This window comes from Chaetodon trifascialis, chromosome 24 (genome assembly GCF_039877785.1).
Source record: "Chaetodon trifascialis isolate fChaTrf1 chromosome 24, fChaTrf1.hap1, whole genome shotgun sequence".
Classification (NCBI taxonomy): domain Eukaryota; kingdom Metazoa; phylum Chordata; class Actinopteri; order Chaetodontiformes; family Chaetodontidae; genus Chaetodon; species Chaetodon trifascialis.
In genome coordinates this window covers 4,963,630-4,990,778 of record NC_092079.1, presented here as the reverse complement: position 1 = coordinate 4,990,778, position 27,149 = coordinate 4,963,630, and the positions used below count along the sequence as shown (strand labels likewise).

General features: G+C 43.3%; 1 protein-coding gene across 1 annotated transcript; it reads left to right on the top strand.

Annotated features, from left to right (window-relative positions):
- The first annotated feature begins 7,473 nt into the window (after positions 1–7,473).
- LOC139327756 (SLIT and NTRK-like protein 1) lies at positions 7,474–12,209 on the top strand. The gene has a single exon (XM_070957705.1). It carries the CDS (start codon positions 8,688–8,690, stop codon positions 10,800–10,802), a length of 2,115 nt encoding a protein of 704 aa, XP_070813806.1. The 5' UTR covers positions 7,474–8,687; the 3' UTR covers positions 10,803–12,209.
- The last annotated feature ends 14,940 nt before the right edge of the window (positions 12,210–27,149 follow it).

The following is a 27,149-nucleotide window of genomic DNA, read 5'->3' as shown; positions in this document are numbered from 1 at the left end:
CAACTTGTTTCGAGCATAGTGGCTTTGCAGAACGATGCTGCTGTTTGATGAAAACAGACTTTTAATTGAATGTTCATCTACCAAATGTGTAGGCCCGCCACATGTGCTGCTAATAGCTATCAGCGTAGATTAAGAAAGAATCATGATAGAAACTCAAATGAATACCTCTGCAATACCTCAGACGCAATAGCTGAAAATATTTGGATAAAAAGGGAAAATCTACTGGTCTCAATTAGGGAAACTGCATCGTTTTTGTGTTGCATTCATTCTTTGTGCTTTACGCTGATAACAGGTGATGAGCACCTTTAAACTTTCCATTACCACAGTCCAAACCTTGACATCGGCACAGATCTGTGTATATGAAATTTCAAAGACACAATAATCTTTCCTTTCAGGTGCTGCCATGAAAATGATAACTACTGTCGCTTCTCCAAATCAATGAAATACAGAAGGAGGGCCACCGCTGTCACCAAAGGAAAAATAAAGATACTGGGAGAGCATAACAGAGTAAATTTGAGCCTCAAAAGCCTGATTGAAGAGCTCTGATCAGGAACCAGGGGCCCAGATCTGTCGAGCCACTCAAAACGAGGGCTGTGATCTTTGATGGAAGAAGGAGGATGAGTGGACAGAGTTGCCATGAAATGACAAAAGACCCCCAAAACAGGAAGTATGACATGCAAGTGGAGCTGCATCTGAAGTGCTTTCTTCACACGGGCTGAAATTGCTTTCTATTACCAGTCATGTCCCATTGTTACATTTGTATCAGTGCCTATCAGAGCTGACGGCTGTCGTCAAAGCAACAAAGTCGGTCCGAGATGAGTCCAAGATGAGCGAATAGGGTTGAGAACTTGAAACCAGGAGAAATATTAGATGTTCTTAGGTATGGCTCATTGAAATTGAGCTCAACATTCACACAAATACATGAAAAAGCCATTCTTAATAAATAATAGAACATTATTGAGCCCTCTCATTTGGCCCTGTGTTTTGTTGACCAGCTTTACTCTTCATTGTTTAGCTTTACTGTATACTGTTTATATATAAGTTTATTTTTTCCCCCCTGTTCTTCTGACCTTATTAAAGCCCAACATAATGAAAGGCAATGCAACACTGACAGTTCCTTTTGCCTCAACTGAGCTTGCACTTTGATGAAAGGTGCAATTATGACATTCTTGTATTATTCATGTGTTTTGTCACCATACGAGGAATAAAAACAACGTTTTATATATTAAGTGGGCTGAGCATGAAACAAAGGATGCAGACACCTGCATCTGCAAGAGAATTTGTCAATGTGTGCAAGTGTGTGTACACACTTGTTTTGGACTTGGGAAGGGCAGAGCCGCATAAAAAGTCAACACCGGTCACAGATATGCAGCAAATGAAAATGCATTGCGTTTAAATAGGTTTCACAGCTGCAGTGTCTGACTCAAAAGAGAAATAATGCATCCGTTTCCACAGCGACATTATGAAAAATGTTCCAAATCATGTTTAGAAGCAATTCTTGTAAAATCAGGAAATGTCATAAAGCGTCAAGCTGATAAAATAATGTTTCTAATGTGTTTTAGCTGTTAAAGAGGGGTCAGATTGAATGTGTGATGAACCCTGTCTTCAGCTGAAGAAGATTTGAAACTAAATATAACACCTGGTTAATTTCCTCTGGACTATCTCCAATCAATTTCAAAAACGCACACAACATACAGTTACAAGCCCAAGGTCACGCCTTCGGAATTTACACATCAATGCCAGAAATGCAATCACTCCGATGCACTTCTTCAGAAAGCGCTGGGCCGAGGCACCGTGGCTGTCTGGATCATCAAACCCTCACTCGGAAAACAAATATCATGTTGGACAGGATCTTGTCAGGGATCACAGATCAGCTCTCCAAAGCTGTGAGCTTTACAGAGGAAAAAAAACAAAAAACAAAAAAAACAAGCACTTGTAGCAGTTTTGATTTGGCTTTCAGGTCACATTAAATAGATGTGGAACAGTTTATCACATGTCAGTAATGACAATCTCCTCCAACCATTTGAGCCTTAATGAAGACATGAATTACATTCCAAAGCACATCAGATCACTTTCATATCTCCTCTCCGAACACTGTGATTCTGACCTTTGCACTCCTCACTCGTAATTGCTTGTAACACCACTTGTAAAAGAAGATATAAATGTAAAAGCCCTGTCAAAGTAAAAGCTAGAGTCCTACCACAGTAATGACCTTATTCTGTTCATCTTTGACGTTGGGTTTATGTTCTTACTTATACATAGTGCACATTTATAACTCGCTGCAGACTTAACCCTATCATGGATTTCCTGTTTTTCATGCATTGTGTGCATTTTCTCTCACTGGCCAGCCAATCTGTATGAACATCTACTAAGCACTTTCCTGATCCACTTCTCTCCGGCTCTTAGACTCCCATTTATCACAAATGGCTTATGGAACTTCCTTTCATATGATTTCCTGCCAATTACTATGAGATCAGGGCTGCTCACTGACTCTCGCTGAATATCTGCTACAAAAAGTAACAAAGACACGGATTCAGCAGTGATGAACTGGCTCGATTGGCGAAAAGCAACGGCGGCATTAAATGTGGCGTCTTAAAACAAACGACCCAGGCTCTGTCACTTCAAAGAACCATTGTTTGTCTCACCTAGTTTGATTGGGGGATGTCTTTAAAAAGCTTAATTGGCAAAAATAAAAAATAAAAAAATTGCAAAAACACAGTGAGAGCGAGCTTTATATAAACAGACAGAAAGGCAGAGAGAAGGCAGACATGAGTAAAAAAACAGAGGCTGACTCCGCTTCATTGCCATACCATTAAAAAGCTTCTAAAGCAAACACATCACTTGCTGGAAAAACAGAAAGAAAGGTCCCTGAGACGAGATTTAGGCCAGGCTATTATATGTAAATGTTTACGTAGGCAGATATTTAAAAGAGAAAAAAAAATGTCCGAGAAGCAGACAACACGCTGTTGGCTGAGTGAGCACGAGAGATGGCGGTGCCTTCGAAACAATTAAGGAATAAAAAGCATGAAAATCAACTCTTTGCTGAAGAGCACAGGCCTTAGCAGGGGTGGATATTTCCCATACCATGGCATCACTATGAGGCGTATCACAGGCGAAACAACAGGAAGGCAACCTTTGCATATAATTAAGTAAACATATGTACCTATAAAACAGAAAGAACGGTTATTCCTTACACATCCAAAAAGCAGAAACAAGGCAGAGAAATGCTGAATCAACTCTGTAGGTGGATATACAGTACATCAAGCCAAACATGAGCTAGGTTTCCATTCACATGTAACTCAAAGCTTAATCGTATTTTGAAAGAAAAAAAGCACAGGCAAGAGTTAAGAGGACACGATTGATCACACACTTCATCTGCTTCACTTAGTCCCTAAGCCTGTTTCCACTGCTCTTTGTTGCATTTTGCTTTCATCAATATGCTGGGGTTGCAACAAATGATTATTTTCATTATCGATTGATGTGCCCATTCTTTCCTCAACTCATCAATTCGTTGCTGGGTCTATAAAATGTCAGAAAATTATGAAAAATGTTTCCCTAAAGCCCAAGATGACGTCCACAACAAGTCATAGAAGAGTAAAGAAACTGGAAAATATTCACATTTAAGAAGCTAGAATCACAGAATTTGGCCTTTTTTTTCTTAAAGGATTACTCAAACTGATTAATCAGTTATCAAAATAGTTGCTGATTGATTTATTAGTTGAGAAATAATTGATAATTGCTGCAGCTCAAATTGAAAATGTGCGTAAAAACAGGCGAACACCAAAATCCTGTTCCCAGCTACGTTTAGCACTCACTGTCGCGTTATCACTCATAACAAATGCGTGGGTCATCACTCTGTCATAGAGCACTGATGATTTCATGATCAGATACCAAGAATTTAACTTTGATAATGCAGAGCTGAGTTCAAATAACTCCTCAGTTGTTGGTCGGAATGTGAAATTCTTGCTGTGATCACTGAAAATATCTGTATGCATCGTACACTTTTATAACGCCGGCAGCCTTGCAGTCCATAAACCAGACATCTATACATGTGCATTCAAAGTGATTGACAGTCGCTCTGAAGAATGAAGATATGAAAGTATGTGATTCAATAACTTGAATGTCTCTGACTGTGAAATTGTGTTTCATCTTAGCTTTCAAAAGGAAGGTCTGGCATTATTAAGACCTACAGTTTGCATATATGTGAGTGAAAGCTGACTATTTGAACCCTTTTTTATTGCTTTTTAAAGCACTTTACAGCTCCAGGACACAGCGGTGATACATACAGACTGCAGTGTCATGAAGCATTAGTATTGTTTCAAAGCTGTAATTAAATTGTTCTCCTTAAAGGCCAGTGACAAACACCGGAGTCAGACTTTTGTCATATTGTGAGACGTGGATGTTCACAGATGGGGGGGTGGAGTCTGTGGATGGATACGTATTGATTTACAGTCAAACAATCTGCTGATTTCCCATACAGCATCGCTGGTCGATGCATCGGGTGCCATGTTGCTGCTTCCGCCAATAGCTGCATTGATTTCCAGTCTGCACTTGACCTATCTTTTTCTGATATCATCCCCATCTCTTTGTCCTCAACCCACATCTCAGCCGGCTAAAATGATGATTTCCCTGCAGTGTTCCTGTCTGCTAGAGAATATAAAAATGCAAAGTTTGGCAGGACATCAGATAACACTTAAAATTCACCTAATCTGCTTGCCAATCAAACATTATTTACTCCCGAAGCATCAAGCAACACAAACTACAAACAGCCAACGCTTACTTTGAATACTGTCCGCGCACACTGAGCTGAACATGCTGATGTTGAAACAAGCTGAACATGGCTCCTGACCTTTCTGTAATTACCCACAGAGTATTTCAGCATCTCAAAACCTCCTTCTTTTCAAGCCCTGGGAAAAGAAGGTGAGCGTGCACACCAGGAGGAGGGCAAGCCGATGTGGCATGTGCTTGCTCTCCACCCCTCCCAAAATAAGGAATAAAAATCTCAGTGGGGGATTTGGATACCAAGGGCAAAGATCTTATTTGCTGGAAACCGCTAAATGGAGACGTTTAGATTCGGCAGCAAGGATTGTTGTTTCCACCTCGGTTGCAAAGCCAGGTCGTGTGTTCAGGGACCTTCTTAAGCGTTTGAGAAAGAAGAAAAATAAGTCTTCAAATGCAGGCCTGAGGGAAGGTCAAGCAGATTTGAGAAAAAAAAAAAAAGAAAAAACAGTGACTTAGTCTGATAAAATCCCTGGATTCTTTAAATATGTATCTTTCAGGGAAGGATTAAAACAAATCTCATAGTGACTCAAATTTGACATCAAAATAACAGCTTGTTGAAAATCACATTTACTCAAGGTGACAAAGAAATGGGTCAAACCATGACAAACGCGTCACTGAACACCGCAAACCGCTGTTGATTCCCAATGATATCCGTTTAGGAAGATCCACCGGATCTGAGCGGCAGAACGAGTAGAGGCAAACTGCAAGCAATCTCACAGCGCAGCATTGCTGCCTGATTGAACGTTATTGATTGGCTTTAGTGTTGGCTTTTCTCTATGGCAAATGCACCATGCGAACGACGGCGGCAAAGAGCGCTCAAAAAGCAATCACTATTAAGCTTTCTGAACTGCTGGATTCCATGACACTGTATAATTATCTCAAGGACGGGACGTAACAGTCACTCCTGCCTGTCAATAACAACATTAAAGGGATCTTTCAGAGCAAAAAGATGGCTGAAACTATCAGAACAACAATACGAGAGCAGAGAAAACAGGATAATAACACTAAATACATGTCACATACAAGAAACATTAACCTATAAGAATTGTTAAGCTACATGCTGGCAGGTTTTCTTGACACACACACACACACACACACACACACACACACACACACACACACACACACACACACACACACACACACACACACACACACACACTTGTGCAACCTCTTGCAGCTTCTACAACAACCGAACGGAAGAGTGGGCTACAGAGCTCTGGCTTTCTGACTCAAGTGACATCACTTGAGGTAATTTATCTGATTTCACGCGGCTCCGTCTCGAGACACAAAAAGAAGCTAACAGAGTGGGGGAGTGTGAGGTGCCCTTTGTTAAATCCTCCTCTGGACAGATATATTTGTCTCGTGGGATCAATATGAGGAACTCAAAGTGGATCATGACTGGGATCGTTTCAAACTCGTCCAAAACCACTCATTTTATCCTATCTTTGTTTGTGTTTTGTGCCGTTTTCTTGTATAAAGGCCCATCTAGGGACAGGCACGGCAAAACTATAAGGCTGTAAAAGCTGTAACATTAGTCCCTATTAAAATAAACACTAAATAAATACATACACACCATCACCATGGGACACATTAAGCTCTATTATTCTCAGTGGTAACAAATAAAGGGTAGAAATATTTTTTACAAGTTAAACTTTATATGCTGCTGGGAAGCTTAATCTGTGATAATACATCAGACTTTTTTCGGTGGTTCTTAAAAACATAGTAAAGTTTAATGCTGGATACAATGGAAATACTCAGCTAAAGTACAAGCACCTCAAAGCTGTGCTTCAGCACAGTGAACAAGTCTTCATTATTCTTGTGGATTTAGTCCTTTGGTCTGTCTGGCGAGTCACCTGCCACGAAGACGATGTAAATATCCTGCATACATGGAATCACACTCCTTACTAGAGAGAGACACAAAGTGATCTGACAAAAAGAGACAGATGCAGATGAAAAAAAAAAGCACATTTAGACAGACGGAAGCGGAGGCAACGAAAGACAAAACAGAGGAAGACAGACAAGCCAACAGGTAGGCAGACTGGTCGACAAGCACGGGGGGGGGGGGGGGGGGGGGGGATGGGAAGAAAAGCCGAGAGACAGATAGACAGGCGGGCAGGTGTGTGGGTAGGGAGGAATCATAAGCAGTCAATGAACCATAATGGGAATGCTTTACAGCCATATGTAGGTGGTCCTAATGATGTTTTGCTTATTGCAAACACCGCTGATGCCTTGCTGGAATCTCCTGACTCGCTTAGATTGGTCTCTTATTGCACTTTGTTCCCTCCCTGCAAAAAAAAAAAAAAAAAAAAAAAAAAAGATGGCAGAGAGAGAGGATATTTAACTTAGCATCCCATTTTCTGCCCTGTTCTTAATTCCAACTGAGCACTGCAGATGGAGGAGGAGGGGGTGGGGTGGGGGGGTGGGGGGGGGGGTGGATGAGGGGGTAAGATAACTACCTTAACTCTCCTGTGCACCCCCTTCCTTCTGCTGATGTAATACTCTCAAACAATGGAACATACAAAAAAAAAAAAAAATCGATAAGGGATGAGAATATGTCCAAACCACTTCCATTTTTTTTCCCTTACAGTTGTAGATCTATTTTTGCAAAGGATTTCATTTTGGGAGAAAAAAAAATAATAAAAATAAATAAATAAATAAAACGTCACGCACACATGCGCATATAGGGTGCCACACTGACGCATCGTTTGTTGTATAGTCAACTGTTTTTGCTGGACTGAGGCATGCCTGTAGCGGATTATTGTTTTTACCGCATTCAACAGTGTTTTCAAAGCAAGGGGCGAAAGTCAAGGCTGTGACAGCGGAGGCTCGCAGCGCACACACGGAGAGAGATGCGCCAAACTAACGCCGCTTATCCTTTAAGAAAACGAGGGGGGCAATTTAACGCGCTGAACTGAGGTATCACGATCCAAATCTGAAATCTCACCAGTGTTTTCGACGATGCCGACTTGGACACTTTTATCATGGAGCCGCAAGCTTTAAGAGTGAAAAGACGAATTGACAGTGGGAACCTGGTCTGGTGGCTGAAACCTCTTTTTGCGCCTTTGGAGGGAAATAACCTACAAATCGAAAGCTATAAAGTGTGATTCAAACAGTAAAAATCGCGCCCCTGTATGTGGATTGATCTTTTTTCCTCCCCCTGCTCTCTCCTCTCAGCATTCCCTCAGTCAGTCGACGGATTTTTGCCATTACAGCTCAGCAGAGGGTGTCAGATTATTCTTAGAGCACCGCGCTAGGATGAACACCGTCTCCGCGTTCTTCCTTTTGTGATTCCCGAATCGCCACGAAAGAGGAGAGGAGGGCTGGGGGGTGGGGAGGGGGGTCGGACGAGCGAGGCAAGACGCCGAAGGATGTGAGGGGGGATGCGGGTGTTTTGCAGCGGTGGGATAGCCTCTGAAGCTCCAGCGCGGGGTGTGAATTCAGCACCAGGGGAGAGGGGACAGCTCCCGACGCCGCAACACGCAGCGCGACCGGGGGAGAGAGAGAGAGAGGCACGGATTTGTTACATTTTTTTTGCTGCCAAGGTCAGTCTTAAATGAACTGAGAGGAGAGGGGGGGAAAGCCGAAAGATGTGTTGGACTCTCCTGTCGCTCGCTGGTTTTCATTTTTTATCCCAAACACGCGGAGGCTGAGAGGATTCAGTCGATGTGAAAGAGACGTTTATGTGGTCGTTTTCAAACTGGAAGTCTGGACACAAGTGCAGGTTAGATGCAGCATGGATCTGTTATAAAAGACTGCCTTATCTTCTCCCCTAATTGTCTATCTGTCTTGCTTTTTTTTATTATTTTTTTATTTTTTATTTTTTTTCTTCCCTTCGCATTGATGTAGATTGAATTCACAGCTCGTATGTCTTGAAGCCGGGAATGAATTGTTCACGTTGAAAAATGCTGCTTTGGATTGTTCTGCTGAATGCGGCTCTTTGTGTTGCCAGTGGAAATGTTACAAGGGACGTTTGTAAGGAGCAGATATGCTCTTGCAACGAGATCGAGGGAGATCTGCACATAGACTGCGAAAAAAGGAGCTTCACCACTCTGCAGCATTTGACTGGCCCGAGCTCGCAGTTTTACCACTTGCTGTTGCACGGGAATTCTCTCTCCAGGCTATTTCCCAACGAGTTCGCCAACTTTTACAATGCTGTGAGCCTGCATTTGGAAAACAATGGTTTGCACGACATTGTCCCCGGCGCCTTTCTGGGGTTGCAGCTGGTGAAAAGGCTGCACATCAATAACAATAAGATACGATCATTCAGGAAGAGTACATTTCTGGGGTTAGACGACTTGGAATATCTCCAAGCTGATTTCAATCTATTGAGGGATATTGACCCCGCCGTTTTCAGGGACCTAAATAAACTTGAAGTGTTAATACTTAACGACAACCTCATCAGCGCGCTACCTATAAACGTGTTTCAACATGTGCCCATTACGCATCTCGACCTGCGGGGAAACCGAATCAAAACGTTGCCTTATGAGGGGATCCTTGAGCAAATACCGGGCATTGCGGAGGTTTTGTTGGAGGACAACCCGTGGGACTGTAACTGCGACCTGGTTTCTCTTAAGGAATGGCTGGAGAACATACCGCATAACGCGCTTATTGGGAGGGTGATATGCGAGGCTCCCACCAGGCTGCAAGGGAGCGACTTAAACGAGACGTCAGAAGCGGATCTGTGCCCTTCACTGAGCGGCGGCGTGGACACCAGCCTGGTCGCCCCTCCCACCCAGGAGGAGATCTCGGAGACCGCGGCCCACGCCCCGCGTCCCACGCCTTACAAGCCAAGTGGAGACGCCAGTGGGCCCCCGACGCCTGGCGGCCACGGAGCCAGGAGCCGCTCCAAATCTCGTGAGAACTGGCAGCTGAAAACTAAGCCCACTCCGGTGCTGACAGGTGTGAACGGGGACAGGGAGCAGCTGCACAACATGACGTGCCCCCAGCCGTGCAACTGCAAGCTGGTCGGCTCCAGACAAGGGCTGGGGGTCAACTGCGAGGGCAAAAAGATCGAGAGCTTATCCAACCTCAAACCTAAGCCCCTGGGCGCTCACGAGTTGAACATGAGAGATAACAACATACACGCAGTGAAAAAGAACCAGCTGCTTGGCTACTCCAGCCTCAACCTGCTCGATCTGGGTGGGAACAACATCAAGGTGATTGACAACAGCACTTTCCAAAACCAGAGCGAGCTGAGGTGGCTGTATATGGATAAGAACTACCTGGATACGCTGCTGGCAGAGATGTTTGTGGGCCTTGTGAATCTGGAATATCTCAGTTTGGAATACAACGACATCCAGGTGATAGTGGCAGGTGCATTCAGCCCCATGCCAAACCTGAGGGTTCTGTTCCTCAATAACAACTTGCTGAAATCTTTACCCGTGGATGCTTTCCTTGGGATTTCTTTATCCAAAATTAGCCTGCATAACAATTATTTCCCCTATCTCCCCGTGGCTGGCGTGTTGGACCAGCTCAACTCAATCATTCAGATCGATTTGCACGGGAACCCGTGGGATTGCTCGTGCAACATCGTGCCCTTCAAGCAGTGGACGGAGAAACTCGGGGCCGACGTGATCGTGAGCGACCTCAAGTGCGAGTCCCCCGAAGAGTTTTGGAAGCGCGATTTCCGCTACGTCCGGAACGACCTCATGTGCCGCAAACTCTACGACAAAGTCTCCCCCACCTCCCTGTCCAAAAACAGCACTTTCACCCTAGACTCGGGGACGCGCTCGAACTCCTACTTGGAGCCGAACAGGGTCTCCATCTCGGTGCTCGTCCCCGGGTTGCTGTTGGTGTTTGTCACGTCCGCTTTCACTGTCGTGGGAATGCTTGTGTTTATTTTGCGGAATCGAAAGCGATCAAAGCGGAGGGACGGCAACTCCTCGGCCTCGGAGATCAATTCCTTACAGACAGTGTGTGACTCGTCTTACTGGCACAGCGGGCCTTATAACGCAGACGGGGGCGCGCACCGGGGCTTCGACTGCAGCACGCACCTCTCCACGACAAATGATGCGTAAAGGGACTCTGGTATAATAAGGCCACACCAGACTGGATTACAAACAGCCACACAGACAGACTGACGCACACAAATGACTTTAAAAAACGACACGAATCATCCGCTTTTGTTCGTCACGGGCGGACACAGACTTGTTTATGTCTTGTTTCCTCCAGTTGAACCAAGTAAGTCAGTCAGTCTGCTGCTGCACAGGCCCCACTCTGTAATATATGTATATGCCAAGCACCCCTGGCTGAAACCCCCTCCCTCCCTCCCTCCCTCCTCCTCCCAGTTCTGCTATTTGCCGCAATCGGACTACGGATCTGTGCGAGACAGAAAAGAGGGAGAAAAAAAAGGAGCGCGAGGGGGGAGAGAGAGGGCGTGTGTGTGTGTGTCTGCGTGTGTGTGAGACAGAGAGGGAGAGAGAGAGAGTAAAAAGCGAGGACCTGGGGAATGGTGCACGAACGCATGAATGTAAATGTAAATACTCGGACCGATGTATCATAATCTGCATGATGATATTTCGCATGGTTTCAACACACACACGACGGCGAGGAACCATAACCACCATAACCAACAAAGAAGCAAACTCGACCCTTTCATGTTATATCAATATGACGACAATATATAGATATTAAGAATTATATATGACTATTACAAAGTGCCATTTCTCTATTTTTTGTGAACCTGCAGTTAGGATTTGTATTTGTTGTTTTAAACTTGTTTGGAGAAAAAAAAAAAAAACAATAATGATGACTATCGGAGAGGAGTGATGGAAGTGAAGCTGTCAGTGCATGTTATTTTCTGTTCGTTATCATTTGATTGTCGATAAATATTGGGGTTATTTATACCGTACTAGATGGTGCAGATTAAATCCATGTCTGCGCAGTCATCATCTCCTTTATGAATGTAAACTGTGTTATTTTATGGTGTGCCAATTATTGTTGACTTTCAGATATTCAGACATGCAGATGAGCATGACCAATTAACGTCACTCAGATGCTTATGCTGCAAAGTTAATGTAGCTAAAATAACAGTTCCGTGGTTTTGTGTGTCAATGAATATAGCCTGCTTTGGGTGAGAGGAAGAAAAAAAAACATGTCATTTAAATGGGGGGTTTATACCATCATATTTTTTCAACAACTGAGCAAAGAAGTGTTTTCAATTGAGCTCTGTAGGTATAATTCGATCTATGTAAACAGCGCAGGTAGACTGATATAGATTAGAATGCTTTTTTTAATGTCAGAAAAAAAGTATTCCTCCACAAAAAAAGCTTATGGCTATGATTCACTTTCATCATATTGTGAGCTTTTGTAAAGCCATCTAATCTTGTCCAAATAAGAGAACTGAAACTCACTGTATTTACTACAAAATGTGCTTGAAATAGGCTGTTTTATTTGGGGAAGGGGGGGTGTGATTCTTGCTTTCTCTAACAAATGAGGCCATGCAGTGGAAAGAACTCAGCATGATGTGGCCATAGAGATGGAGGGAGGCGTCTCCTTCACTGGCTGGGAGGAAAGACAAGGCGCGCGCACACACACACACACACACACACACACACACACACACACACACACACACACACACACACACACACACACAGATGATTTGATAATGCAAGATGCCTTTTTCAATTAAGCATTTTGAACTTGAAATACTCTTCTCGGGGGGGTCGCATGGTGTCTGTTGGCTCATGGATACAGTGCCATGACTGAACACCTGCTTTGCAGAGCTTAGCTGTCGGGTCTGCTGCTTAGCCTATACTGCTTTAACTCAACGTGGATTTGGGAAGAAAGAAAAAAAAAAAAAACAATGAAAAAGCATTAAAACATTATGGGCATACTTCCAGTATTCCAAAATTTCTCCATTCTGTAACTTCTCTGCAGTGTCTGGGGCTGAAACAGATGCAAGGAATGTGCAATTTCTTTTGATTTTCTTTGAATTATGATGTACAATTCCAGTGCTGATGACATTTTTTGACGTTGCCAATTGATTTTCCTTAAGAAACCCACTCAAAGATGTCTCATTTAGATAAGAATTCAGCATAATTTGGCAAAAATCGACCTAAGATGCCATGGCCATGATGAGAGTGTACAGTGTTGATGTGAGATGGGCTTACATCCCCTAACTCCCCATCACCCTCCCCCCTCTTACCCCCACACGTAGGCCTGCACTGTCTCCCCACCAGTATACAGACTAGCGCTGTCCATGGTGCTGAATCACTTCCCCTTTTGCTTTCTTTGCCTGCCTGCCCCTTGCCCTGTCCTGTGCATGTGGGGCCTCTGCGTGTTTGTGTGTATCTGTGTGTGTGTGTGTGTGTGTGTGTGTGTGTGTGTGTGTGTGCGTGCATGCGTGCGTGCCATCCCTGTATATGTGTGTTTGTGTGAGGGCAAATGAGAGAGAGCGACAGCAGTTGCGTGACCGCTTGCATGTGTGCGCATACTTCCCCTTCTGTCAACCCCTCCCTCTCCCCCTTCCCAAATATGTAACCGTGCAGCTTGACCTTGGGGACTAACATCTCAGCAGATCTGTGACAAATACCCATCACTACCATCATCATCATCATCATCATCTTCCCCTTCCTGCATTTTGTCCAGACACCTTGCATCCCCCTCAAATCCCGTTCCCTGCTTTTCTGTCCAATCACAACGGGGGGGAGAGGGAGGGGGGCGGGGGCTGATTGGGTTAACTGTGTGTCTCTTCTGTGGAGTATTACTGTGCCACAGCCCACTGATGATTTGTTCATAATTTTCAAACGCTGTGTTTCAAAGTTACATTTATATGCTTTGCGATATTTGACCTGCTTCTATTTTGTTAAATAAAGTGTGGTTGAGGTTGAGTAAAAAACTATGTTTGCTTTTAGGAACTTTCATTGACTGAGCTGTTGGTGCAGTGAGACATGTGACAGTGACAGTGGCTACAAAAGCTTAGTGAAGTGTTCAATATGGAAAAAAATGTCAAAAAAGGTTAAATGGATGTTATTTCATTCACGCACATTATCGTGCTGTTTTTTTTTGCATTGTACCAAACATTCATATTATATTATCTTTCCATAATTATATCATGATTCTTCAATGTTAGTTCCTTTGTACCCTGGAGAGAAAATGACACATTTACACTCTTGCTGCAGTGCTAGCTGCATTATCATACAGGCTCCAACACTACAGTTTTGAATATGAATGTATTATTTCCTTTCTGGGGTATATTTATCTAAAAATCCAAGATGGCAGACATGTGAGCATCTAACAGTTCACATTTATTCTGACTGGTGTATAAGAAGGCAAAATACAGAAGTCTTGTGAATGTTAAATGAACAGAGTATCATGGCAATAGCATCATGCTATGGGGTTTAATCCTACTGCTGTTATCCATTGTATAAATATGTGGATTCCTACTACATTTAATAGAAAAATGCAAATGCCATGACTTGCACAGCAGAGCACTATACTTTCCATTTCATGCTAAATCTTCAAAACATTATACTGTGTGAATCCATTAGAGGCTGTTTTCTGTCAGGTGTTCCAGTGCTGTAGTCCTGTGTGACTCAGTATATAACAGTAGGGCCCATTCATTAATGCAATGGATAATAGCTGTTGGAAACAGCGGAGTGGAGAAGCCTCTTTTACACGCTGGGCACACAGCACCCCAACACTGCTGTGGCCCAGCAGGCCTGCCGTAGTTCGTGTGATAGTCCCCCCGAGGAGCTGGCAGTTGATGCAACACTTCCAGCAGGGATAACATCATCTGTGCACCTCATACACTTACAGCCTTGGTGTAGGTCTCAATGGTCTCGCTTTGGTTTAAGTCGCGGGGCCACTTAATCCTGAGGGCATGAAAAATAGTTTGTGTCTGTGTTCTCTATTCGGAGGCTGTGTTTCTTTGCGTCGGGGGTTACTGAAAGGGTACCTGTGGCTGGTTTTAGCTGGTTACTCATCAGCTGGGATTCCCATTACAGCCTGCACACCCACTACTAACACTATCTCTTGTTTTTCTGCTATCTCAGGCCCATCTTCATTGTCTATTATGTTGCATTTGATTTTGCTGGGAAAAGATAACTTATTCTTTTGAGGGAATATCACCTAATAACTGGCCACAAGATTGTAGCATTTCAATTGCATGTCAGGAAAAAAAAAAAAAAAAAATCAAGCTGGAAATGATCTGCCATTCCGCGGATTTTGTCATCTCGCTCGTCACGGTCTCGGATTCGTGCAGAGTTCACATGACAGCGTGATGATGGGAAAATGAATCCAAAAACGGAAACACCAGCCTTCCCCTTTAATCTGCGCTCGAGCATCAGCGGCTAGCTTTTATATGACTCCCACTGGTCAGATTCAGTGTGTCTGCTCGTGTCTCTGCTTTTGTAAAAATCCCCCAAAGATTCTAAGCTTGAGTATCAGCCTTTGATGTCAGCTTTGATGAAAGTCCCATGTGTTGCACTGAAGAGTTGCCAGTGGTCCGGCACTTCCAAACTCTGCAGCCACTGCAACCCCTCGCTGCTGGTTTTAGTCCACGGGGTTGTGTAGTAGTGATTATCTGGCATTATCCCCACAGATTTCTTGGTGCTACTCCCAGATATTATTATTAGCCCATCTACTGCAAAGCACTTAGCCTATCAGTCTCAGTGACTGGACTTTATTAGTTCTTTGTGAGGGACAACAGTTTTGGAATGCCCCCCATTCTTTAATGCTGTGCTTGGAGTCAGGGCCAGTGACTGAGTTTGGTACTAGCTTGAACGCACTGGAGTGCAGGTGTTTTACATGGAAGGAAACACAGCGGTGTGACAAGCAGGCATTAGCTTATGTAATCATTGTGCTTGTTAATACACTTTTCAAAATACAAACATATCCTGAAAACATGACTCCAATACAATTACATGCAGCCTTGGTCAATGCAATACAATCAACAGGACTTATTTTCACACTGGCTAATCACTCTTGTATTGTCGTGTATTTGGTTTTATGACAACAAAACTCGAGCTGGAGCAGGGTGGAGGTTTAGAACACAGCGTGGCTCTGGCAAAGAGGCAGTGTATGAAAAGCCTCCAGTACAAGTTGCATACTTCTGAAGCGGCGACAGGAGCTCAGACGTGGGCACATAAATCAAAACACAAGCAGTTTAAGTATGTCAAACCTTACTCATTCTCCCATGTCTGCCAGAAAGACTATGCAGCAAATATCCAGAGTAATTAAAAGGATCTCAGCTCATAATTGACCCAGATCTGATGTCAACCCAGTGTGCACTGGCCTACGTCAAACCACCGAGCAGGGCCTTTAATCAAGATGAGTGAATGGCCTACCGAGTGTTTCCTCCAGCTCAAAGTAATCCTCTTCTTCCAGCCCCCACTTATCGATTATCTCATTGATTTCATTTAGCGGCCACATGCGTGCCCATCCCTCACTGGCATTTCAGGCATTACGTGGCTCTACCTGATCTGATTACACTGCTCAGACGGATGCAATGAGTAGAGCGGAGTCAGTTTGCAGCCATGTAAGTCAAGTAAGGATGTGTGAGGGGAGGCTGCCTTCTAACAGAATCCTCCATCTAAGGTTGGCTTTATTATTTCAACACGCCTCCTCCTGTACATGCAAGTGGGAGGACGCACGCATGTGCACACACACACACTTAACACAGAGGCTATCAGAAACTTTCATTTCCTGAATCTATCTTGGTCTGGACCCGAGGAAACCTGCCCTCATTGCTTTTCACAATTATCTGGCTGGTCAGAGAACAGCTTGTAACCGGGCCAAGGGGAGTTTGGCCTATTGAGTGCTCAGTAAGAGCCTCTCCAAGCTCAGACATCATATATAGCTGCCCTTTATACACTGGGATTTGTGTATCCAGAGCTCTCCTCTCTTGTGGGCCAAGTGGCATTAAGGTGCTGATGATGGTCTGCAATGATGCTCTAGGTAAAGTGTCAGCTTGAGGATTGGAGAGCTTGAACACGTGCTGGTGCTTCATGCAGCCACTCTCGTTAGTCACGGACATTATTTCGACTAATACAAGCGGTTTATGCAAACACTGGCAACCAAGAAGCTCAAGCAAAATCTGTCATGCTTTCTCCTCTTCTAATCCTTGTGTATGAAAACTGGTTGAAAGAAAAGCAGATCCACACAAGAAAATTCAAAGAACCTTGGAGGCCCTTTCAGGTGATTATAGGTGCTTTCAAGCACAGTGAAGGCAAAAATGCTTCCTTTAGTACTGTTACCTCATGCTGCCATTGTCCATGTCCAGAACCAGCACACACACCTTCACAAAAGCTAACATCTTGTGATCTCAAAGATAACACAAGGTGCCTCATTGAATGTGGGGAGCCAATGTCTGCAAAACATGCAGAAAAACAAGTATTAAACTTGTTTTTCGATGTTAAGATATGTTGGATTTCTCCATTACTCCACAGCTGTGCTGTCAACAATTTTTTTCATTCAAATATAGATTTTCCTCTCATCTGACCTTATTAAAACAACATGTACAGCAGAAAAGTACCGAGGTGGTAACTCACTGCATTACCTCAAACTGGGCTTCCAGGTTTGCAGACAGTTTTTTTTTTGTGCTTTGTTTACCAAAAGGTAATTCACAGACAAATCGGTGTACAGTATGCTATTGTATAAAGTGACATTATGTCTATTCGTGGCCAATTACATCCCTGACTCCAAAAGACACTGTGAAACATAATTCAAACAGATAACTTGCTCATCCTTTCCAACATACACTCACTGCTTAAGGACAGAATATTTAATGTCTGATCTCATCAGCTTCATTGGTTTTTGTGAATATGAGCTTATTCTGAATTTGGTTGGGGGCGGGTGACCAAAAACATAAACATCAGGTCCCTGGATTTAGCAGGCGCTAACCAATCAAGATCAAAGCAGGTCCTTACAATGCAAAAGCAGAGCCAAGCAAGTCTGACATTTGGACAACTTCCTGAGCTGTTACTGACAAAGATGGAAAGAACTGGACTTTGTAAGTTGTGACAAATGTGCAAAAGTACTGAACTAAAACGGGCACAAATCTGGGCTGAGGCGACATATCTGCTCCTTTCTGCTCAGTCAAAGTAAGCTCTCTTTTAAAGATAAAGCGCTTCTACCTGCACATATTAAACAAGATACTCTTGAAAAATCTGATGCACTTTGCTGTAGACATTCGGCTGTTTGACTTCATTGCCGGGAAAAGCTCTGCCGACACTGTTCAACATGTTGTTAAATATTCCAAATATGATATAAAAGATGTTCTGCCTAACCCAACCACTGTACCAAGACATGTCGAAGGGAGAGCACAGGCACTGCAAGCCCAGATGCATGGACTGAGGATTACCTCAAGACCACGAAGCCAGCACAGTCACTGCCCTGCGTGGATACGTCAGGTTCAAATGTGGTGATGGTGAGTGATGACTCATTCAAACTCGGGTTACACTTTGAAAGAGTTATGGTTAAATGCAGGGAGGGGAATAGAACAGCGTAGACAACCTTCTTGTCACTGGGTTAGCAACCTCAACCTCAGCAAAACAAACAACCACAGTCTACAATATATATTCTAAAATAAGTAAAATGATTAAAAATAATGTTATTTTCTGCAAGAACGTGTGCATATTGCACCAGTAATTATGCACTACAGTGTTATTTTGCTACATTATTACCAACGAGTATGCATCTGTTTATTAATACTACACTGTAAAATAATGTGTTTTCCCTGCAGAGCAGGGGAGGAGACAAAATCAGAGGTGTATGCATGAATGGCCAGAATGTTTGCGGGAGCGAGAGGCAGTTGAACACACACACTGCCACCCAGTCCAGGGTCTCCAGGACCTCGAAAAGAACATTTACCAAGTGAGGATTTATTCTCATGAAGCTAAAGTCAAAATGTCTCAATGGTTGTTTATTTCACTCATCAAATTATGTTATTCAGGAACATTGTCATCTTATTAGCATAAAATTCCAAGCATGCGTTGCATGAGGGTTACAATTCACCAGAAATCCCTCTTTGATCTCTGTGATGTGAAGAAAGTTATACAGGGAAGGCCGTATCGTTTTATATACGCGTCTCAGGGGGTCAAATGGTCTTCTCTCTGATCGAAATTAAAACAATGCTAGCGGGACAGCCGAAGATGTGCTGACAAGGAATTGCTGTCCACGAGGGACCCAGCTTGATAACATAGCTGATAAAACTATAAATGAGCTTAAATAAGCTTTTTTATTAACGGAAATTAAAATGGATATAGTGTACAAATTTGACCTTTAATAAAAAGTTAAATGAGCAGAATTTGTTAAATTTCCTATGAATTTTAATGAAGTTTGTTGCCCCGGGAGTTTTTTCTTTTTTTTTTTTAACAATACACAGAGCCATGTCATCCTATTTTCCTCAAAAACTGTGATATTGGTCAGTTTGGTTGGAGGCTTTAACAATACCAAAGAGCAATGTGAACATATTTCAGAAAAGGGGTATGAAGCTCAACCCCATTATCTGTGATTTATTTTGTTCGTAAAGCAGTATCATATCAAGGAAAATTTACCTTTATTTTACCAATTTCACTTGAAAAGTAGTATAATCATGTGTTTTTGAATAACCTCTCAGACACTATAGGGAGCCGGCTCACACCTAAACGCATCATTTCCAAAACAAGATAGTGTTGTGTATGTGTTTGTCTTTTGGGGAAGGGGGCTTAAGCTACTTCGAGGTAACTTTGACTTCCACCTCACTGAGGGAAAACATGAAAGAGGAGACATTTGCATTGCCACATACTGTGCTGTGCGGAGAGCACTTCACCACCATCAAGCGGACACACGGCAGCCTTTGATACGTCAAATGTCTGCATGTAAAATGTCAATATTGTGTGATGTTGACACACATGTGAGCACATGTGGCCTTAAGGTCTGGTCCATGAGAGACTCACACATGCTGATGCTTTTAAATCCAGCTGTGCACACTCAAATATGTGCTTCAGTTAAATATCAAGTGCGAAGAACTGCCATGGCTGAGCTTCACAGCACGTTGTAGCTATCCTTTACAGCCCTTCTGACAGCGGAAATGAGCTCTGGAAATAGTTTACCTCTTCATTCTTACAGCCACAAGCAAAGGTTTATGAGCAGTCAAACAGTATACCATGACTAATGTAACATGACCAAGCTTCCACAGCATCTAAACGGTGCATTAGAAAATAGGATCATGGATGAAATCTATTCAAAGCAGGTTTTTCCACATGGAAACGCAAGCTGAATGCTACAAAGTTGCCACGGAAAAGGTCATACGTATTTCTTTTTCCTTTTGTTACTACTGTTTGCCCTCCATCAGACTCAATCCACGCCATTTCGACGGCTGTGTTTTGATTTTTTTACTCCTTTGTCACTCTTTGATGACTGGCAAATCGATAGGCTCTTGAAAACGGGGTTGGGGGAGGAATTGACTTCCCCTCACACCCACTCTATTTAGCCTGACAGTTTGAGGCGGCTCGCAACAAACGCATCATCACCCCCCCTCCAGCACCACCACCACCAACGAGCAACAGTTCCAAAAAAAGGGAGAAAAAAGCAGCTGCTGACACCAGCTACTGAGCATGTCCTCCGATTTTGTGTGCACCAGGCAAATAGCCCACATGTGTCTTCATTCCTCTTTGTTACAGGTAGTTACTGTATTTTTGTAGCTTTGTGTGTGTGTGTGTGTGTGTGTGTGTGTGTGTGTGTGTGTGTGTGGAAAAGACTAAATGTGTCACAAGACTCGCACTTTTGCTTTCTCTGGTTGCTGCCAATGCTTTCCAAGAAAAGTTCTGCTTTTCCCATCTTCTTCTTGCCTGAAGGATTTTTTTTTTATATTTTTTTTTTTCAAAACAAGAGCACATTATTCCTCTCCCACTGTCTCTTTTATATTTAGTTTTAGACAGAATGTTGAGTTGTTGCTGAGCACCTCAGGCTATGAAGCGCTGGTTTTGCACTCGAGCACAGGAGATAACGGAATGAAGGTTTGTTGTAGCAGCCCACGTGACAAACAACTGGGCTATTGTTGAAAATATGTTACCGCCAATTAATCCATTGTTTGGTGTGGTGTCATTTATCTCAATGCTGTTTCTGGCTGCCAACTGATTTTTGGCCCTTTTAGCAGTTAAATTGTGTTTTACAGTATTTTTATTTTAATGTTTCTAGACAGAATCAACAGACACGGTAGAAACATTACCCTTGACCTACCCCCAGTGCACAAGCACCCACCCACACACAAAAATACACACTCTCTCTCTCTCTCTCTCTCTCTCTCTCTCTCTCTCTCTCTCTCTCTCTCTCTCTCTCACACACACACAGATGCAAATACAAATGCATGCTGGATAAATGTTGTCCTTAACCTGGCGTACTACAACCGCACAGAAAATGCCAGCTGGGTCAACAGATGCCATGGGCATTCTAGCTTGCGCTCATACAAAGAACACTGGAGCTGTCGCTCCATCTATGAACACACATGTGCACGCGCGCACACATGCGCACCCACATGCCTGCACATTTGGAGCTGCAGTGCAGCAGTCTACAAGCAGATTATGAGGTTTTATCTTGCTTTGTGTTCGGGCCACTGAAATTGCAGCAAGCGAAGGGGTGGCAGGTCAAAATTTGTGGGTTTTGGGACGTGGCTCTGCTGGAGATAAATCCACTTGATTTAAATGTGTGTGTGCTGTGAGTACAAAATCTAACATGAGCACAGTGGAGGCATGTTACTGTTTAGAGGCAAAAACCTTCTTAGCTACGACAAGGCACATTTTATAGAACAAACAAAGACAATAATACCACATTTTTTGGACAGACGGGCAGCATTTATATCACTACACGCCGGAGGTTTGGAAGACCCAAGGCCACATTGCTCAGCTGATGGCCAAGTATACTTCAAAGATTACAAAATGTGCCTTTCAAAATTGCAAAAAAATGTTAGATTGGTATCTCTGACTCTTTTGTGCTGGTTTTCTCCATCTGTATGACGATTAGATAAAAACACTGGCTTCGTCCCAGTTCTCCCTGTTAACTAATTCCTTGTTTTGAGTCATTCTTAGTTTGGGAAGCCCTCCAAAACGATAGCTACAAGGCGCAGTGGTAAAACAACTCCACTATGGGATGACACACCGCTCACAAGACATGACTCATATCATCAGAAGCCAGTAGTGGGAAGGAAAACCACATATAAAGGCTGAGGACAAGAATGTAGGGAGCCAACTTTTAATATTTAATGTTGCATTCCCACCCTCTGGTCAGCTTTTTTTTTTTTTTTTTTTGGGAGGGAGAAGCTATTTGCAAAGTGGTACGGGTAACGCTCTGTGCCAAATGTGCTGAAAAAGCTCCGAATGCAGAGGAAGGTGGAGGTAGTGATGATTTAGGACACACTTATATTTAGCAAGAACCTGAAATTAGAATGCAGAGGGTGCACAGAAGGAATTAGGCAGTGTGGCATTTAATGTTTAACATTACATTTTCTGCTGTAAAGAACATCTATTCCACTCATTACACTGCTATTCAGTGGATTTTCCTTTTCGTCATATAACTACTAACAAGCTCTGCTCTCCTTTCCCATGTGCATCTGTTCTCTCTTCACATTATCGATAAAGTTTTGACAAAGAGCACGGCATGTCTGACAAGGGGGCTGTGGTTAGCGGTCTGGTGAATTGAGCCAGCCCGATGATTGTGTTTAACAAACACAAGCAATAGGAGAGGGCCTCTGGGAATAGCTGTCGTCTGTTCTGAGTGAGACACAGGAAAAGCTTGGGGGCTTGGCAGGTGGCGGTGGTGGGCGGAGGAGAGTTGATTGCATTCATTGATGGAGGACAGGGAATGGGAAGAGTGTGCAGATGACATATGATAGGAAGAGAAAGTGAGGTTGAAATAGACCAATGTAAAGTTCACCTTCGAAACACTTTATTTTGTACATCATTCTAGTGGGTCCCCTCCATATTTATATCCCAGCACATGCAGTGGCAGGAAGTAATATCATATAGGAGGCAGAGGGAGCATCTGCTAGGCGCTTTGAGGCAGAATCCATTTAAGACTGAATTAAGTTTACTGCTCTGTGAGAAACGTGAGATCCAAAGCAGATTTGATTGCTAATGTAATGTTGCAGTGTAAGATACAAATCTGCTCCAAAATCGAGCAAAGCCAGTTCCCTTCTACCCCATCCACACCTGGCATTAAAACGCAATACGATACATTATCTGGACGAGGAAAAACATGTTGACGCTCAGTGCAAATCCACGCAGTCTGATCAGGATGTGATTGGATCCCATTTGGAGGTGGTGAGGCCCGCATTGTGATCTTGCTTTGACCGGGGACACGATATGTCTATTGAATCCACAAGTGTTGGTGTCATGGGTCATTTGCATTTCCATTTAGAAATGCAAATGACACACCAGTTCATGCACTGGATTAGATGACATTATCCACATAAATTATGCAGGTCACATGTTATATATCAGATGTATATAGGGCATTTGTTACACTTCCATGTATAATGAAGGTCTTAGTCAAAAGTTTTTACAATTAACATATACACTGAAATTCACAGGCAATGGACACAGGAACATCCAATGGGCAAAAGAAGCTTAATTAAATAGTATGTGTCAATATATTGATTTAAACTGTCATTGCTGCAGAGTACAAATGTTCTGAGCAAATATGATTAAAAAAAAAATCAAAAGAGTGAGAATATTGACCCCTGACAGATAATTAGAAAGCCTAAATCTTGCCCCAAAAAAGGATGAGATATTTTGCTTCATGAAAAACAATAATGTTTGGAGTAGCGGTGCAGACAGATATCATTATGTGTATCTGTATTCAGATAGAAGACATGATTTTCATTGGAAGTCACCTTAAATCGGGCAAATGTTGAATTTTGTATGTTAAGATTCATTGGCATTGCAGCTGTATGAGTGAGTGAGTATTGGCATATAATCAACTCTGAAATATATTTCCACATCCTCATACTGTGCTTTTCAAAAGATCCTGTTTTGCGCTGGAACAAGAAACTACTGAGAGCGAAGACACACAGAAATATATCTGTAAACTGAAGGGAATAATCTTGAATTCCAATGAGTACGAGTATAATATTGTGGTAATATTGGGGGTGACTACTGCATCAAATATCAGCACAACAACTCTAATGGAACAACATAACGCCAAAGTCCAAACCAACAATGAAAACCATTTATATAGACAGATTTACAGCCTGTGCATACCACCGATTATCAGCTCCACATATACAACAGCCTCACCACAATTAACCATAAGAGAGGAGAAAACTCAATTCAATTAAATAACCAGTTATAGAGGAAATAAAAACAGCTGTGGACACCACGGCGGGTGCAACAAGCAAAAGAAGGTCTCAAAAGAAATCACCGCAGTTTAACAGCAGAATAAAACATCACCAAAGCAGACAACAGGGAGATGTACAATGCAAACTCTGCAGAAACAATCACATTAAAGCAAACAGCCGCACAGTTTGCACACACTTGCTAGTGTGCACATATCTCTGTAGGTTGTACTCACCGGTTTGAAGGTCCTTCTCAGGGCCAACTGCAACGCCAAGTCCTCAGCAGTCTGCTCTGCTGGGCTTCTTCGCTTCTCAGCTCATGTACAACAGCCTTCCTCTGCACAGCACAATTAACCATAAGAGAGGAGAAAACAATTCAATTAAATACAAATAACCAATTATAGAGGAAATAAAAGGAGCTGTGGACACCAGGGCGGCTGGAAAGACTCACCTGTTTGAAGGTCCTTCTCTGGGCCGACTGCACCTCCACGTCCTCACCAACCAACTCTCCCAGCTTGTCTGCTCCACTGAAACCAGTCCACCTTTCTGTCCCATGCCGCTCCTCAAAGTTTCCAAACATTTCGGCTGTGACAACTGCCACAAAAACTGTCAAAAACAGCAACAAGGCCTCACACACCTCACAGACGAAAGAGGTCGACAAACCGACTGGCAAATGGAGAACGCACAGCTGGAGGATCCACGATGAGCAATATCGCAATTAGCCTAACAGCGCACACCTGGAGGTCGCGCAACAGCTTGGGTGTGATTGATTAGTGTTACCTGGCGGTGCCGGCCGGGTGGTGTGTTAAACCCGTGATGATTCCTGAACTGTTCAATAACTGTGATGGCCAGCTTGGATGAGACTCCTGACACTCGGCCAGTGAACACACACGTTCAAAACATACCTGAACATCCGATCCGTCTGCGATGCGAGAAGGGGCTCTCCACAGGGGACCCCTGCTGACAGAACATAAGGGAGGGATGGAGGCCAAATGAGCATGTTTATCTTGTAAAAACTTATTCACATTCAGGTACATCCCTGGTGCGCAGACGAGGGTTAAATTAATTCAAGGTCTCAACAGCCCGTCATGGTCGTGATCATATGGTTTTTTAAAATCATGACAGGCATTGATTTTTCAGTCGTAGGCCACTGCGGTAAAAATGAGATCCTTGCAGAGAGACAGGGCATCGGTCTAGAAAAGCATCATCATTTCTCCTGTGGTTGTTTAGTTTGATTCAACTCAACATAATGGATGTAATGATTTACATGAATACTTTCAAGATGAATCAGCGTAAATCCATAGGACTGAAAGACAGATTTTAATAAAGCAAAATGAATTTACCATAGTTGGGCAGCCTATTATTTGATAAGAGTGCCGTATTGCATGTTCATGCTTTGCGAGCTCTCGCCTCTTAATCAAGAGCAAGTTAAAGTCCAGTGTACTGGCTAAGGATAAAAGGAATAGGGTGAAAATAGAATACAGAGAATATATGAGATGGAAAATAAAACTCACTGAATAATAATAAAATAATGTTAAATAGATTCCATGAGTCTGTTTCCCTGCAGAAACGGACAGACACAATAAATTATAGATTTTAGGTTTACTCCAGTTGGTTGACAGCTTAAATTAAATCTTGAATAATTTAGATAGATAACAAGAATAAATAAATAATTTTAGAACTACAAAATACAGCTGGACTGCCAGCATTGGTGGATTTTCATGTCATGTTAGGCACCTATGTTGACACACAAAACCTTTCAATTACAAGTACTCCTCGGAGACTGATGTCCAGTTGGCAACCGACATTTAAAGTAAACCCAAAATACTGAAAATGTGGCTCACTGTAGATCAGTGTCTCTCAATTCCGGTCCTCGGGCCCCACTGCCCTACATGTTTTAGATGTCTCCCTCCTCCACCACACCTAATTCAAATGGTGTGGTGGAGGAGGGAAACATCTAAAACATGCAGGGCAGGGGGCCCCGAGGACCGGAATTGAGAAACACTGCTGTAGATAGAGTGCCATTGTTTCAACAAGTGCATGCATCAGAAGTTGGAGGCCGAAGAAGACACTGTTGAAAATGCGTGAGGGGTAGCACCTCACGGCTGAGTCACTTTGGCTCTTGCACAATATTCTCAGAGATGGACGGCAGGTTGGGAACTGATTACAATGGAGCACCTCTCCACCTGTCCAATGCCCTTTCCCCAGAAAAGGAGAGAGAGAGAGAGAGAGAGAGAGAGAGAGAGAGAGAGAGAGAGAGAGCAAGCCAATCTATAACCTGTCACTGTCTCTCCCTTGATGGCTGGATGATGGATGACTGCATCTTCTCTAACAATACCCAAACACTCCCTGTGTGGGAGGCCTTTTGCGCAGGGGCAAGGTAAGAATTTTGTGTGCGTTCATGTATGTGTGTACGTGCGTGCGGCCAATTAGCGTCTCCATTTTTTTCACTTTAACTGACTGCTGACATTGTGCCATTACATGTATGATATGACACTTGGCTTGAGGGTCAATCTTTTCTACTTTATGTGTTGGTGTTTGGGAGGATGGAGAAAGAAATTCAAGGGAACCAGCAGTGATTTTTCTGTTCCCTCTTTTTTTTATTTTTATTTTTTCATTCACCCTGCATGCTGTCGCTGCTCCATACACCCCAAACTACTGCTCAACTCACAAGCCGTACAAATGATCTGTCTCAGTCTGTGTGATCTCCACAATATCCACAGTTGCTGATGCGATGCATCTCGAATCAGAAAATCACCCCACAAAAATCAGAGATGATGAAAGCCTTCAGCGCTGCACAGTTGGCAGAGAGGATGGAGGGGAAGGGAGGGTGGGCTGCTGCCTCCCACTCCTTCTCTTGTTCAGTCTTTGGGGCCTCTGCTGGGTCTCTAGGCTTCGGCTCTTTCTCCTCTCTTCCTGTCTTCATTTCTGACTCTCTTACTCGCTCTGTTGCTTTTCCTTTCTCAACCTTTTTCTCTTTCTCTCTCACCCACTCTTTATCCCTCCCTATCCGGTCCTCGGTCTCTCCCAGGGGTTTAATTTATGGTTGTGGAGCTACAGAAACATAGGGATGGCAACCCACGCTCTCCTCTGCTTTGTTAGCTTACTA